General features: G+C 42.8%; 2 protein-coding genes across 2 annotated transcripts in view; both read left to right on the forward strand.

Annotated features, from left to right (window-relative positions):
- LOC146682070 (NACHT, LRR and PYD domains-containing protein 12-like) overlaps positions 1-16,389 on the forward strand; it is a 233,528-nt gene that overhangs the window by 201,453 nt on the left and 15,686 nt on the right. The gene's annotated exons all lie outside the window — the stretch shown is intronic.
- On the forward strand, positions 5,699-16,135 carry LOC146682083 (protein NLRC3-like). The gene is made up of 4 exons (XM_085448516.1): positions 5,699-5,853; positions 7,917-8,158; positions 8,263-10,051; positions 15,949-16,135. The coding sequence occupies exons 1-4, from the start codon at positions 5,699-5,701 to the stop codon at positions 16,124-16,126; spliced, it is 2,364 nt and encodes a 787-aa protein (XP_085304642.1). The 3' UTR covers positions 16,127-16,135.

Raw genomic sequence — 16,389 nt, forward strand, 5'->3', positions numbered from 1 at the left:
AAAATGGCGACAGAAACTCGGTGAATGGAGTTCACTTTATGAAAGTGCGACGTTTGAGCCACTTCCTGTTCTCAGTCCCGGCGTCCTGATCACCGAGGTTTCTGTTGCTCTGATGTCTGATATTGATTATATCGGTAAACAGGCTGTAGGCAGAAACATCAGGTCTGATCTGAAAATCCCTTCAGAAACAAACTTTAAGAGTTTTATGTCCGTGTGAGGCCGCACGCTGATTGGATAACCACCTGTCAGTCTCAGGGTATTAGCCAATGAGCGCGCAGATTCACAGTAAGACCTTATCACAGCATTTTTTTTAAAACTAAAACATCGACAGTGAAACTGTAACGTGTCCTGTGATCCATAAACACTCTGTGATGAATAATCTGAAGTCATTTTGAGCCTGACAGTAGTTTCCTGTCACAGAGCAGAAGCTGCAGGCAGTTTTTGGCACCTTTATATTTAATTTATTCCAAAATAAATCAATAAAGGTAGAAAAGAACTCTCAGTGACATTAAAAATCTATTTTTAAAGACAGATGTGACCAAGTGCAACAAATATAAGATGAGATGTTTACAGATATTTGAAGTATTGATCATATGTAGAACACAGAGCAGGTCCAATAACAGAGTCATGCTGCTCACAAACAGCAGTTTGGTTTCATGAGCTCACTTCCTGCAGTGATCCTCAGCTTCTCTCCAAAGGAGCCGTAACATGTGGGCTCCTCACCATGATGATGATCCCAAACACACTGAGTTCCTTCATCCACCTGATCATGTACTTATTAAATAATGTGATGGTTTTGGTGTTTTTTAAAGACTTTGAGCCTCTAAAATAACTGGTTTGGACTTTAGGGCCAAAGCTCCAACATTAGAAAGCCGTCAGTGTGATGCTTCCAGTACAACAGCACCTCTGAGTGTGTGTGTTTACCTCTCAGACTAACTCCACCCTGACATCAAGAAGATGGAGGAAGAGGACGGAGCAGCATCCAGCTGTATGTCTGTGAGGAGTGACGGAGTTACACAAACACCTCCACCTTACAGTCATGGACCTGCAGCAACAATGTAAGAACACTACTAACTTTATTAGTCATTTCAACATAACCATGACAGAATCATTGATCTGTGATTGGTTCAAACTGTTTGATCTGAGTTTGATTTTTATTGACTTGTTTTCTTGCTAAGATCTGAACTCTGTAAGTTTAAGTGAAGTCAGTGCAGCAGAATCAGAGAGAAGAGCTGAGAACAAACTGAGTTCATTCAGAGACAGAAAAACTGGCTGATGATTGGCTGACCTGTCAGCGTTATGAGGCAGACACAATATCACAGAGGGATCAGCTGATCATATGGCTGTCAGAGAGAACTGATCAGTTATTGATGTTTGTGTTTGCAGAGGTCAGAGGTCACAGTCTCCAGTATCCAGCTGTGTGTCTGTGAGGAGTGACTGGTCCAAAGAAATACTTCCTCCAGACTTCAGTCATGAACCTGCAGCAACAATGTTCTTCAATCATGGAGCTCAGCTGACCATGTAAGAGAGCTGCTGACTCAGAGTTCAAAGGTTGTTTCTATAAATGTTCTACCAGTGACATCATAACTTAACCTAACACTGGTCTGTGTATGAAGTATCATTTAGTGGCAGTTGTTAAAGTTGTATAATGATGATGCTAGTTTGGGGTGTATTTTCCTGCTGATGCAAATGCATCTACTTTGCCCTTTGTCTGGTGCTTTGGACAAAGACGTCCAATGAAACTCAGAACAACACAGTTTGCACCACCAGCAGGCAGAGGAAGTGGCTGACATCCAGAAATCCTACCAGTGGCTGAACAAAGCTGGACTGAAAGACAGCACAGAGGCACTAATCATGGCAGCACAGGAACAAGCTCCGAGCACAAGACCCATAGAGCCCGGGGTCTACATGGCTCTTTTTGGGGGGGTTGTGTTGTATTAATAGTGACTTTGTTTCTTTGGACCTGACCAAAATCTTTTGTTTTTCAGTTCAGTTGCAACACTGACTAACACTAATGCAGGGGTCGGCAACCTGCGGCTCTTTAGTCCTTACAGTGCGGCTCCTCGTGGTTTGGGAAAATAAATTAGAAGTATTTAGCTGAAGTGTATTTTATTTATGTTCTTTTTTAACTTGTAGTTCTAAATTGGAAGATTATTGTGATATTGAAATATAAAAAGAAAATTATATTTTATTATTTTTTGATCGTTCAAATAAGCGTCACACTCGTGGAAGCCGGTGTACCCGCCGAAACGCCGTGCATTTATCGAGACTTTCAGCCCCAGGTAGGCCAATTATGGATCTTCGGATCCACATTATGTCAGCAGCTGTTCTCCACCGTGAACTATGTTAAAAACAAACACCGCTCACGCCTCACAGACGACAGCTTACAGTCCTGTAAAGATGAAAGTGACTTCGTACAGCCCCGATCTGCAGAATTTTGCAAATATCTATTTTTCATCTTTCAGCAGCATAGAGCTTTTTTTCCAATTGTTTTTTAAAAGTCAGGTCAAGGCTCCAAAAGCCCAAAGGAGATATAAGGGTGGCGGCTCACAGCAGCTTTTGTTTGCTACATCATTTTAGTTCAGCTGGGTGTCTTTCCTTTGGTTATATTTCTTTAAGAGTTCAAATGTGTTCATTACATAAATAACATGTAATTTTCTCTGTAGCACTTCATGGATTTCATAAGCAACACACCTTAGTTGTTCACACAAAGCATAAAGGTAAAAAACAGTATATACAGTGTTATCTTCATTCTAGATGTCAAAAAGTATTTGTGGCTCCCAGTGTTTTCTTTTGCGTGGAAACTGGCTCCAAATGGCTCTTTGGGTCCTGAAGGTTGCTGACCTCTGACCTAATGGTATATTTTTTTTAGCTGGATCGTTCTATAAAAACATGAATCAAATCTGAGAAAAGTTTCCACCTGACCTGTTGAATGTTATTGAAGCCAGAAGTTTGCCTTCATACTGTGTTTCTTGCATGCCTTTTGTGGTGTACTAATTGATGTGAAATGAATGCAATGTGGTTGTGTTTGCAGAGGTCAGAGGTCACAGTCTCCAGCATCCAGCTGTGTGTCTGTGAGGAGTGACTGGTCCAAAGGAATAGATCCTCCAGACTTCAGTCATGAACCTGCAGCAACAATGTTCTTCAATCATGGAGCTCAGCTGACCATGTAAGAGAGCTGCTGACTCATTTACGGGTGTTTGAAATTCTGTGACCACTTTGTAATTTTAGTTTATATTTTTAAAGTGTTTTTATTTGTAGTTGCCTGTATTTTTATTACACTGTGTGTAACGTGGTGGTTTGTGCTGTTTGGGATTGTTTTGGTGTATTTGTGTCAGAACATCAGATAAATGATTTCATCACATTTTAAAAGAAAGTATCAGGATAATAATCTGAACTGAGTCATCAGAATAGATCCTCCAGACTTCAGTCATGAACCTGCAGCAACAATGAACTTCAATCATGGAGCTCAGCTGACCATGTAAGAGAGCTGCTGACTCAGAGTTCAAAGGTTGTTTCTATAAATGTTCTGCCAGTGACATCATAAATGATTCCTAATGGTGGTCCGGGTACGATAATGCTAGTATCAATCATAGTAGTAATGCAATCCAAGGTAATGATTTCTGCTCTGTTGCTGTGAACGTCTCTGCAGCCGTCTGTACTCTAATCTGAGACAACTATTACTGACAGAAACCATCACATCATCCAGTTTGTGTGTTTGCAGCTGCTTAAAAGATTTTAAACAGAGATTAATCAGTAATTCATGTGATGTGTTTGTGTTTGCAGAGGTCAGAGGTCACAGTCTCCAGCATCCAGCTGTGTGTCTGTGAGGAGTGACTGGTCCAAAGAAAAAGTTCCTCCACAGTTCAGTGATGAACCTGCAGCAACAATGTTCTTCAATCATGGAGCTCAGCTGACCATGTAAGAGAGCTGCTGACTCAGAGTTCAAAGGTTGTTTCTATAAATGTTCTACCAGTGACATCATAACTTAACCTAACACTGGTCTGTGTATGAAGTATCATTTAGTGGCAGTTGTTAAAGTTGTATAATGATGATGCTAGTTTGGGGTGTATTTTCCTGCTGATGCAAATGCATCTACTTTGCCCTTTGTCTGGTGCTTTGGACAAAGACGTCCAATGAAACTCAGAACGACACAGTTTGCACCACCAGCAGGCAGAGGAAGTGGCTGACATCCAGAAATCCTACCAGTGGCTGAACAAAGCTGGACTGAAAGACAGCACAGAGGCACTAATCATGGCAGCACAGGAACAAGCTCCGAGCACAAGACCCATAGAGCCCGGGGTCTACATGGCTCTTTTTGGGGGGGTTGTGTTGTATTAATAGTGACTTTGTTTCTTTGGACCAAAATCTTTTGTTTTTCAGTTCAGTTGCAACATTGACTAACACTAATGCAGGGGTCGGCAACCTGCGGCTCTTTAGTCCTTACAGTGCGGCTCCTCGTGGTTTGGGAAAATAAATTAGAAGTATTTAGCTGAAGTGTATTTTATTTATGTTCTTTTTTAACTTGTAGTTCTAAATTGGAAGATTATTGTGATATTGAAATATAAAAAGAAAATTATATTTTTTTATTTTTCATCGCTCAAATAAGCGTCACACTCGTGGAAGCCGGTGTACCCGCCGAAACGCCGTGCATTTATCGAGACTTTCAGCCCCAGGTAGGCCAATTATGGATCTTGGATCCACATTATGTCAGCAGCTGTTCTCCACCGTGAACTATGTTAAAAACAAACACCGCTCACGCCTCACAGACGACAGCTTACAGTCCTGTAAAGATGAAAGTGACTTCGTACAGCCCCGACCTGCAGACGCTGTGCGCAGAGGTTCAGGAGCAGAAGTCCCGTTGTAAACATATCACGGCAGACCCGACGATGTTTGCATGAACTCGCTTTTCAGCTTCTCTTTATTGACCACTTTTCACACACGGTTGCTGTACGCACACAGCCGGCTGTAGCTTTGCAGCTCACAGCCCGACACACACCAACACAACAGCACAGACGTTAAGGCGGCGAGGCGTGATTGCCGCTCAGGTGCGTCCACCTCGCCGCTGCAGACCACGCCCCGCCACACACATTAACCAGGTAAAATACATATTTAGGCAGAATTTTGCAAATATCTATTTTTCATCTTTCAGCAGCATAGAGCTTTTTTTCCAATTATTTTTTAAAAGTCAGGTCAAGGCTCCAAAAGCCCAAAGGAGATATAAGGGTGGCGGCTCACAGCAGTTTTTGTTTGCTACATCATTTTAGTTCAGCTGGGTGTCTTTCCTTTGGTTATATTTCTTTAAGAGTTCAAATGTGTTCATTACATAAATAACATGTAATTTTCTCTGTAGCACTTCATGGATTTCATAAGCAACACACCTTAGTTGTTCACACAAAGCATAAAGGTAAAAAACAGTATATACAGTGTTATCTTCATTCTAGATGTCAAAAAGTATTTGTGGCTCCCAGTGTTTTCTTTTGCGTGGAAACTGGCTCCAAATGGCTCTTTGGGTCCTGAAGGTTGCTGACCCCTGACCTAATGGTATATTTTTTTTAGCTGGATCGTTCTATAAAAACATGAATCAAATCTGAGAAAAGTTTCCACCTGACCTGTTGAATGTTATTGAAGCCAGAAGTTTGCCTTCATACTGTGTTTCTTGCATGCCTTTTGTGGTGTACTAATTGATGTGAAATGAATGCAATGTGGTTGTGTTTGCAGAGGTCAGAGGTCACAGTCTCCAGTATCCAGCTGTGTGTCTGTGAGGAGTGACTGGTCCAAAAACACACCTCTATATTTCAGTCATGAACCTGCAGCAACAATGTTCTTCAATCATGGAGCTCAGCTGACCATGTAAGAGAGCTGCTGACTCAGAGTTCAAAGGTTGTTTCTATAAATGTTCTACCAGTGACATCATAAATGATTCCTAATGGTGGTCCGGGTACGATAATGCTAGTATCAATCGTAGTAGTAATGCAATCCAAGGTAATGATTTCTTCTCTGTTGCTGTGAACGTCTCTGCAGCCGTCTGTACTCTAATCTGAGACAACTATTACTGACAGAAACCATCACATCATCCAGTTTGTGTGTTTGCAGCTGCTTAAAAGATTTTAAACAGACATTAATCAGTAATTCATGTGATGTGTTTGTGTTTGCAGAGGTCAGAGGTCACAGTCTCCAGCATCCAGCTGTGTGTCTGTGAGGAGTGACCGGTCCAAAGAAATAGTTCCTCCAAACTTCAGTGATGAACCTGCAGCAACAATGTTCTTCAATCATGGAGCTCAGCTGACCATGTAAGAGAGCTGCTGACTCATTTACGGGTGTTTGAAATTCTGTGACCACTTTGTAATTTTAGTTTATATTTTTAAAGTGTTTTTATTTGTAGTTGCCTGTATTTTTATTACACTGTGTGTAACGTGGTGGTTTGTGCTGTTTGGGATTGTTTTGGTGTGTTTGTGTCAGAACATCAGATAAATGATTTCATCACATTTTAAAAGAAAGTATCAGGATAATAATCTGAACTGAGTCATCAGAAATAGAAAGATGGTCTCAACAGGCCACTGAGCTGATCTCCAAAGAAATGCAGAAGATTGAAGAGTCCGAGGCTGTTTATTTGTCACAGGCATCGTCATACACGTACAACACAGTGAAATGTGCTGAGCTGCTCCTGTGACTGGACAAAACATTAGAAACAATCATTAAATGAAATAATGAAACATTGTGCAGATGTAATGTTAAAGTGCTTTGTGCCACATTAGCACAGCATGTACTGACAGAGCAGTGCAAGCAGAACAAAGCAAATGAGCAAAGTGATGTAAACAGAGTAACTGAACAGAGTGAGCAGAGTAATATCAGCAGTAATGAAGCAGCAGGATCAGTGTAGCAGCGTGTGACGTCATAATGAATCAGGTATGATCTGAAATATGACAGTGAGACAAGAACATGATGTAAGGTCCTGTTTAAACCCTGATGGTGATGCTATGAGGGGAGCATGTTCTGATTTAGGACTTGGATGGTCTGAGGATAGAAGCTCCTCTCTGTTTGTGTCCTGATGGTGCAGAAGCTTCTGCCTGATTGTAGAAGGAGCTGAAGCCAGCATCATCCCAGAGGTGAAGCTCCTCTGTGTGCAGACCTGAGGTCAGATTCCTCCAGGCTGATGTTCAGGATCTACAGAAACGTGTGGTTGTAGTTATTGCTGCACTGTGTGCTGACAGCAGATACTCAGAACAAAGCGCTGCACACGTGTTCTTTACAAACATCTGTACATATCAAATATGGATTATGGCAGTGAATGAACACGTTTCTGTCATTTGTTTCATTGGCTTCTTTTTTCTGCCTGTGTTCATGTGATTAATGTCTAACACATAAACAGGTTTGTAATCAAACATCACATCATCAGGGAGGCATCATGAAACAAAGTTACTGCTGGAGGCTGAACTCAATTTGGTGGCAATGTTCAAAAATATCACTCAGATCATTTCAAAGCTTTTAGTTCTTCTTCTTCACTTCTGTAAAATAATAGAAAGGAAATCAGAACCCAGAAGTTCACTTCCTGATGACTGAACTCTTTCAAAATAAAGCTGAAAGCTCTGAATGTGACACCGCTGCTCCACCACAGTTTTTAGAGGAGGTCAAAGGTCAGTTCAGAGTGATGGATCCCAAACTTCCAGTACATCCAGTGAAGGACATAATCAGCTCTGTGATGAAGGCTTTTACTGTGGAGTTTGTAGGCTGATCACTCTGTGTTTAATAAGACAGGCAGGAACAGCAAAGGAAACTTGGATTCTGAACTCAAACACAAGTTTCTCCACTTTGACTTTTCTCTGTGACCATCAGAGCTTCTGCACAGTGTCATCAAATCTGGATGTTTGTCACTGACAGTCAATGATTTTAGTGATAAAGAAATGTGTTCACAGAGGGAGGAAGAGGAAGAGGAGTGGTGTCTGTGAGGAGGAGCAGCTGTCCTGCTGTGCTTTGTGTCAGGACGTCCTGAAGGATCCAGTCTCTACCAGCTGTGGACACTGGTTCTGCAGACAGTGCATCTCCTCATACTGGGACCAGTCTGCTTCATCAGGAGACTGGTCCTGTCCCCAGTGTGGAGAAAGATCCAGAAGCAGAGCTGGACTGCAGACAGCCAGTCAGAGCAGCTGTGTACAAAGTAAGACTGAACATCTGTCTGCTGATGGACTCATTTCTGAAAACTGGACTTCTTGTTGTTGTTCAGACATTGAAGAGTTTTCTGTCTGTTTTTCTTTCTTTCAGCAGATGTTGGTCTGCAGGAGGTTTTAGATGAACATAAGATCAGTCTGAGGAGGAGATGTGAACGTGTGACTGAAGGAAGTGATGAAACAGGAAGTAGAACCCTCCTCAACAGGATCTACACTGAGCTCTACATCACAGAGGGACAGAGTGAAGAGGTTCATAGCCAACATGAGGTGAGGCAGCTGGAGACAGCTTCCAAGATGGACGCCCTCCATGACACTCCAATCAGGTGCCAGGACATCTTTAAAGCCTTACCTGACCAACAGAGACCCATCAGAGTGGTTCTGACCAACGGCGTGGCTGGTGTTGGAAAAACCTTCTCAGTGCAGAAGTTCACTCTGGACTGGGCAGAGGGCTTGGAGAACCAACATGTCAGTGTGGTGGTTCTGCTTTCATTCAGGGAGCTGAACCTGATCAGAGAGGAGCAGTACAGTCTTCTGGAGCTGCTCCATGTTTTCCATCCAACATTACAGAAGGTCACAGCAGAGAAGCTGGCTGTCTCTCAGCTTTTGTTCATCTTTGACGGCCTGGATGAAAGCAGACTTTCATTGGATTTCACCAACAGGAAGCTGCTGTCTGATGTCACACAGAAGTCATCAGTCAGCCAGCTGCTGACAAACCTCATCCAGGGGAATCTGCTTCCCTCGGCTCTCGTCTGGATAACTTCCCGACCCGCAGCAGCCAATCAGATCCCTCCTACATGTGTTGACAGGCTAACAGAAGTACGAGGCTTCACTGACGCCCAGAAAGAGGAGTACTTCAGGAGGAGATTCAGTGATGAAGAGCTGTCCAGCAGAATCATCTCCCACATGAAGACATCCAGGAGCCTCCACATCATGTGTAGAATCCCAGTCTTCTGCTGGATCACTGCTACAGTTCTGGAGCACATGTTGACTACAGAGCAGAGAGGAGAGCTGCCCAAGACCCTGACTGACATGTACTCACACTTCCTGCTGGTTCAGACAAAGAGGAAGAAGAACAAGTACCACGAGGGACATGAGACGAGTCCACAGGAGCTGACGGAGGCTGACAGGGAAGTTCTTCTGAAGCTGGGGAGGCTGGCGTTTGAACATCTGGAGAAAGGAAACATCATGTTCTACCAAGAAGACCTGGAGCAGTGTGGTCTGGATGTGACAGAGGCCTCGGTGTACTCAGGAGTTTGTACAGAGATCTTCAAAAGAGAGTGTGTGATCTTCCAGAAACCAGTCTACTGCTTTGTTCATCTGAGCATCCAGGAGTTTCTGGCTGCAGTCTACATGTTCCACTGTTTCACCAACAGGAAGTCAGAGGTGCTGAAGGACTTCCTGGGAAAAAAATACAAAGAGTCATCTCTGGATGATTTCCTTAAACGAGCCATGGAGAAATCCCTCCAGAGTAAAAATGGCCACCTGGACTTGTTTGTCCGCTTCCTTCATGGCCTCTGTCTGGAGTCCAACCAGAGACTCTTAGGAGGTCTGCTGGGTCAGACAGAGAACAGTCCAGAAACCATCCAGAGAGTCATCAAGAACCTGAAGAATAACAAGAAGTTTAATTCCTGTCCTGACAGAAACATCAACATCTTCCACTGTCTGATGGAGATGAACGACCTCTCAGTACATCAGGAGATCCAAGAGTTCCTGAAGTCAAAGCAAAGGTCAAAGAAACTCTCTGAGATCCACTGCTCAGCTCTGGCCTTCATGCTGCAGATGTCAGAGGAGGTTCTGGATGAGTTTGACCTGCAGAAGTACAAAGCTTCAAAGGAGGGACGACTGAGACTGATTCCAGCTGTGAGGAACTGCAGAAAGGCTCGGTGAGTCCAGATGTGATCATTACATCATTGATCAGTGTCGGTTAATAGTTTAATGTTTAAATTAAAAACACAGTCCTTGGTTATAAAGTGCTTTACAAACACCAACATTACGGCTAACAGCTGGATTCTCCTGTTTCAGTGCAGCTAGCCAAACAACAAAGAGCCACTTGCTGCTAAAGACAGAGTGAAAGTGGACGGTATATCCTCCATTCTTCATGTAAAACACATGCAGTGAATTGTAATGCACCATCTGTGTTTACCTTCATGCAGTTTTCGCTTTATGGTGGACTTGGATATTTAAATGTTTACCTCCTGGAGAGTCTTGTTCACTTGATTAGTTTTTGTGAAGGGGATTCTCCTCACCCCGTCTCCAAGGGAGACACCAGCTACCCTTCAGAGAAAATTTATTTGCCCCACTTGTAACCACGATCTGGTTCTTCCAGTCACTGCCCACAGCTCGTGACCATAGGTGAGGGCAGGGACGTAGATCGACCGGTAAATTGAGAGCTTCGCTGTCACGCTCAGCTCTCTCTCTTCACCACGACAGACCAGTACAGCGTCCACCTCACTGTTACCGCAGCAACAGTCTGTCTGTTGATTCCTGCTCCCCTCCCCCTTCTTTACACGACCCTGAGATACTCAGACTCCTCCACCTGGGGCAGGAACGTCTCTGAGCCAGAGTGGGCACTCCACCCTTTCCCAGCTGAGGACCATGGCCTCAGATGCTGATCCTCATTCACACGGCTTCACACTCTGCTGAGAACAGCTCCACTGTGAGCTGGAGGCCATCACCTGATGAAGCCAACAGAACCACATCCTCTGTGAAAACAGAGACCAGACTCTGGCTGTATCCCAATTCAGGGTCTGCAGCCTTAAAGGACGCATTTTAAGGCCGATTACATCACAGCGACGCGACGAAGGTCGCTGCTCGAAATGCGGCCCTCAAATGCGTCCTTAATTTCGCTGAATTTTAAGGACGTGGCGGTGTAGACTTCATATAGTATACTACTATACTATACACTATTATTAGTATAGTCTACTATTATACTAGACACTATTATTAGTATAGTATACTATTATACTAGACACTATTATTAGTATAGTATACTATTATACTATACACTATTATTAGTATAGTATACTATTATACTATACACTATTATTAGTGTAGTCTACTATTATACTATACACTATTATTAGTATAGTCTACTATTATACTATACATATCTGTTTTTAACAGGGAATCTTGATCATGTTACATTTGACTTCTGTTGAGCTTCTTGAATTGTCACCTTCAGTTCCTTTCCTTTACTCTTCCAGTGTCTTTGGTTTAAATGTATTTACCCTGATAACTGCATATGAAACAGTTCACCTCTTTTCACTCACTATTATCTGTTTGCCATAAAAGTGTTGGTGATGTGTTGGGAGAATCATTATTTTCAGTCTCTTCTTATAAACATAGTGAGGCAAAGATGTGGGTCGTGGTCCCTGATAATCAGACGTGTCTGTGTTCTGTTACATGTGACGTTAGAGAGGTTTTAGTGGAGATAAAAACAGGACCAACATCACTCGTGACTGCTTTCCTGTCTTCAGTGTGTTTACTGTTGGAGCTCGTCCTCCTGTTGCATCTGTGACAGCTGTTACGCTCCTCTGTGACTCCTCCTCTGTCTGCTGTCACACTGCAGGAGTTTTTGGTCATGGCGTGTGAATAACTGCCGAGGTCGGCTAGGACGACGCCACCACTCGTTGTCAGACCCTGTCACGCTGTCTGGTGTCATCTTTAGCCGAGGTTATTAAGAACTTCAAAATGAAACCAGTCTCTGTTTTCAGTCTCCGCCCTCTTTTGCAGCTTTGAGCCAGGTTGTAACACCTGTTAAAGTCACCACCTGTTGTGACCGGGGAGTGAGATGAGTGTGAGAAAGATGAAAACAACGTCTCATTCTGACTAGTTACTGGGAACTGATGTGTGATGATGCAATAACAAAGATGACTGTTTCTATGATTTTCTGTTTTATTAATTGTTTTTATTGATGATAAGGACAGGCAGAGGAGATTGGATGGATTTACTTTGTTTTATTATTTTGCACTGAAATGGAGTCCAGTGTACAGTCCTTGGCGTTGCACATATGTTTTAGCTGAGACTGTAGTGGGCACTCTTTAAATGTCGGGTCAGTTTGTCACGTTAGAGCCTATTTGTGCCTGTTAGTGCTGACGATGACTTCAGACCGAGCTGACTGAGGGGTCTAAGCTCATGATGCCACCAGCAACACCCGGGTCATGCTGCAGAGTTTTCAAACCCCGCTGACACTCGACATAATTTACTCAGGTTATATCAGGTGATCTAAGAAAGGCCGCTTAGAAAGAAAAGCGAGTGCACTGCTTTAAGTTTCTTGAAGATGTTTAATCCGAACATTCAGCTTCTTCACTTCTAAAACCAAAAAGTGGAGAGTCCCAGATTTTAATCCTAGTGGGAGTGTCCCTTAAGAGGGTCGCTGACCAACTATTGATCATGTGGCTCATCACATGAGCCAAGCTGTGAAAAAGGGTGTGGGTGATTATCAGCAGAGGTTTCAAGAGATGAAACGTCTTCAAGAAACTTAAAGAAGTCACTTTTCTTTCCAGGCTCCTTAGATTACCATGACTGTATGATGAGAACCTGCACAGACATATCAGGTGAAGTTTTCAGTGTTTTGGTTCAGTTTAATGTAAAAATGGAGATGAAACACATATAAAGGCTGGTTTACACCACTGAGCCCTGCTCTAAAACACTGACACAGATCTGTCTGTGAAGCTGGCTTTAACAAATAAGAGCTTCAAGTTTTAAAAACATGTTTAGCGCCAAACTGTCCACTTTACTGTCTGTAGCAGGAAGTGGCTGTTTGGCACTGAAACGGGAGAATCCAGCTGTTAGCCGTGATGTTGTGTTTGTAAAGCTCTTCATAAACGAGGACTGTGGAGGAGGAGAGCCTGTGTGAGTCAGGTGGTTCACCGGCCGAGTGTGTCAGCGGCAGAAACAGCTGATCAGCGCCGTTTTATGCAGTAAAATAATCTTTCTGTTCCCAAACACATCCACACAGTTTGCAACATAACAGCCCACTACATGCACATCTCACCGCAAACATGCATAAACCTGAACATAAAATATGTCCTGTACCTGTGTGATCTCTTTAAGTAACTCACAGAATATCAACACTAACGCCACAAGTTTGTTGGTATTTTAACATTTTGACTAGGGCTGGGCGATATGACCCAAAATTCATATCTCGATATTTTTTAGCTGGATGGCGATATAAGATATATATCTCGATATTTTTTTTTAAGCCATAAAGTAAGAACAAAAAGAGAGTTCTTAGTCAAAGCTGTGTCCCAGATGTCACACAGGCACTTTTATTAACATACAGCACAGATGTACATGAAAAATTACTCAAAATTAAATTATGAGCATTCATTAAATAATAATGCTCCATAAATAAAAGAAAACAAGGTTGTTTTTGTGCTAAACAAAGAGCTCACAATTGTGCAGTCAAAATATAAACTAAAAGACGCTGAGCGTAATAACAAAGACAGATTTCACAGCTGCTCTGTTCCCAAGTTTTACTGTGTGACTGACAGCCTGGAGTTTGAAATCCGCTTCATAACCACGTCTCTTACAGGTGCCATTTATGGTCCTTATACACACACAATACGGTAATATTACGTTGATGCACAGTACGTATCACTCCGCGAAGCTCCTCGGTAGCCGTAATGCGCCGACAACCTATCAAGCGGTGCAGCTCCGTAGCTTACCAAAGTCGTACTCAAACATTTTGACAGATTGCTGAGCGCCGTGTACCACATAAAATCGGTTCGCGGCCATCAAGCACAACCAGAATTCATACATAAGGCGCGCTATCAACTTTTGAGAGAATGAAAGGATTTTAGGGTTAGCGCTGTTAGCGCTGTTAGCTCGTTAGCGTGGTTAGCTCGTTAGCACGTTGACGCCGTCCAGCCCCACGCATGGGGCTATGCGCAGTAACTCGTTAACGGAGATTTGCCGTGTCCGTCTTGTCGCTGCCTGCACGTGAAGCGATGGGGGAGGAGGGGGAGTTGTCTTCACTGAAGGCGAGGCGGAGTAACGTTGCGTAGAGACAAAAGTGGACGAAAGAGAGGCAAACTTGCGGCTCCACAACTATAATTATAACGTAACATAGACTATATCGATATAAAGGATATGGTCACATCTTATATCTCGTATAAAAATATATCGATATGTTTTAAAAACTCGATATATCGCCCAGCTCTAATTTTGACCATTGATTTTGAATTAAAACCAACAGTTAAAATATTTTTACACCTGAGGAAAGAGCAGCAGAAATATTAAGACAGATAAATCATTCTGTCTTCAGTCTCCATGAACAGCATCAACATCCTCTGGTGAAATTTCTCTTTCCTCCTTAAAATATATTAAATGTCAGTTTAATTCCAGATTAATGGTTAAAACATGTATGTCACATATGAACATCAGGAAATAAAGAAAAGTGACTGATTCAGTTCCATATATGCTCCAGGGAGGCGTTAAGGTTCATTGAAATTGTTCAGTTATTAAAGTTTAATCTGAGCCGAGCTGACTTCCTCAGGAACAAATAAACACCGAGATAAACTTCACCTTACAGATATAATCTAAATGAATCATATCCAATCTCAGAGAGTTGACAGTCAGCTGTGTGCTGGGAGACATGTTTGTCTGCAGTGTACGAGCTCCCCAAAAATGTCGGAGTGAATACATTAATATTAAAAGTGTAGCTGGTGACACAGAAACAGAGGATTTAAGAAGTTTAAGTGTAGGTCGGGTCCACACATGTCCAAACACCTGTGCGTAGTCCTGCTTGTTACTGAGAAACGCACACTAATAAAATGGCCATAAGGCCAAAGCAATGGTTTTGACTGGTGTTGACCCCGCCCCCACCCTGAGTGTGGATGCTGAGAGAAGGGCCAGCTGTGAATATGAGGCTGTGGGAGCAGATGGAGAGAGAGTATGTCGGGGTATCCCAGTACAAACTTTACTGGGGTCAGAAATTAGACAGACTCCAGTTCCTTTGTTTGATTTATCTAGTTTGATGTTAGGAAAGAGATTCATGAGATGGAAAAACCTCCCAGTCTACTGAGATTCAGAAATGATTTGTACACATGGAAACTCCCTGAGTGGGAACAAAGAGTGTCCTGTCAGGAAGAGCATTTGGAATATGGATGTTGAGGATGTGACAGTGCCTGAAATCCTGCTGCTGTTCTGAACCATAGTTTCTGATCTGAAGGTCAAACAGAGTCATGATGGTTGTTTCTATTTGTCCCTTTTTAGTTTAGTTCCCCTGAAATCAGATGTGATATCAGCAGCTCTGAGTTCATTCATCATTATTGTCCAGTGATGACATTTCTGCTCCGTTTGGTGACAGTCAGCAGATTTTTCCTGAGTGTGGACGTGAACAGTCGTACCTGACAGCAGCAGGTAGCAAACAGAGATCATCTTTCCAGCTGGAACTCTTCACTGAGCTGAGCTCATTCAAAATGTTCTAGATTCAAGACAGGAAACAGTCCAAATGTGTGTCTTCACTCTGACTCTGGATCAGATCTCACTGACAGACTGTGGACATTATGGAAGCCTAAATGTGACACCATCTTCCTCCTTCATCTGCAGATTAAAGCCAAACAAAGATTCTCATTAAAAGTCTGCAGGTCTGAGAGAGACTGAATCGTTGTGTCATGTCAAACACAGTAAGAGGAGCTGAAGCACAGATGTGAAGAGCAGATGTTCATCAGATTATGACCTCACTCTGTTTTGTCTTCATATACATTCAGTCTGTGTTTATAATGCAGACTTTCTGCTTTTATAATAACACATTTTATATTTTCTATAATCACAGACTGACTCAGTGTCGACTCTCAGAGACTCACTGTGAAGTTGTGGCCTCGGCCCTGAAGTCCATCCCCTCCCATCTGACAGAGCTGGACATGAGTGAGAACAAGCTGCAGGATTCAGCAGTGAAGCTTCTGTGTGCTGGACTGGAGAGTCCAAACTGTCGACTGGAGACTCTGAGGTGAGTTCACTGACTGCAGCTGTTGTTGTTTTTCTATATTTCTGATCTTTGATATTTGAAACGTTCTTTAGTTCCTAAATGTTCAGGATGTGTCTGAAGACAAATGTGAAGAAGTTTGAGTGCTTTCAGAAATGTTGTGTCTTTCCAAACGACTGAACAACAGTTTTCCTCTTGGCTCCAAATAGAAGTGACAGACTTGAGCAGGGTTCATTTAAAGGCTGACAGAAGTGGAGTGGTGACGGGGAGATGTTTGTCAGGACAGCTTTT

Source organism: Copadichromis virginalis, linkage group LG23 (genome assembly GCF_057382275.1).
Source record: "Copadichromis virginalis isolate Kocher_CV1m ecotype Utaka linkage group LG23, C_Virginalis_male_GT1.1, whole genome shotgun sequence".
NCBI lineage: Eukaryota > Metazoa > Chordata > Actinopteri > Cichliformes > Cichlidae > Copadichromis > Copadichromis virginalis.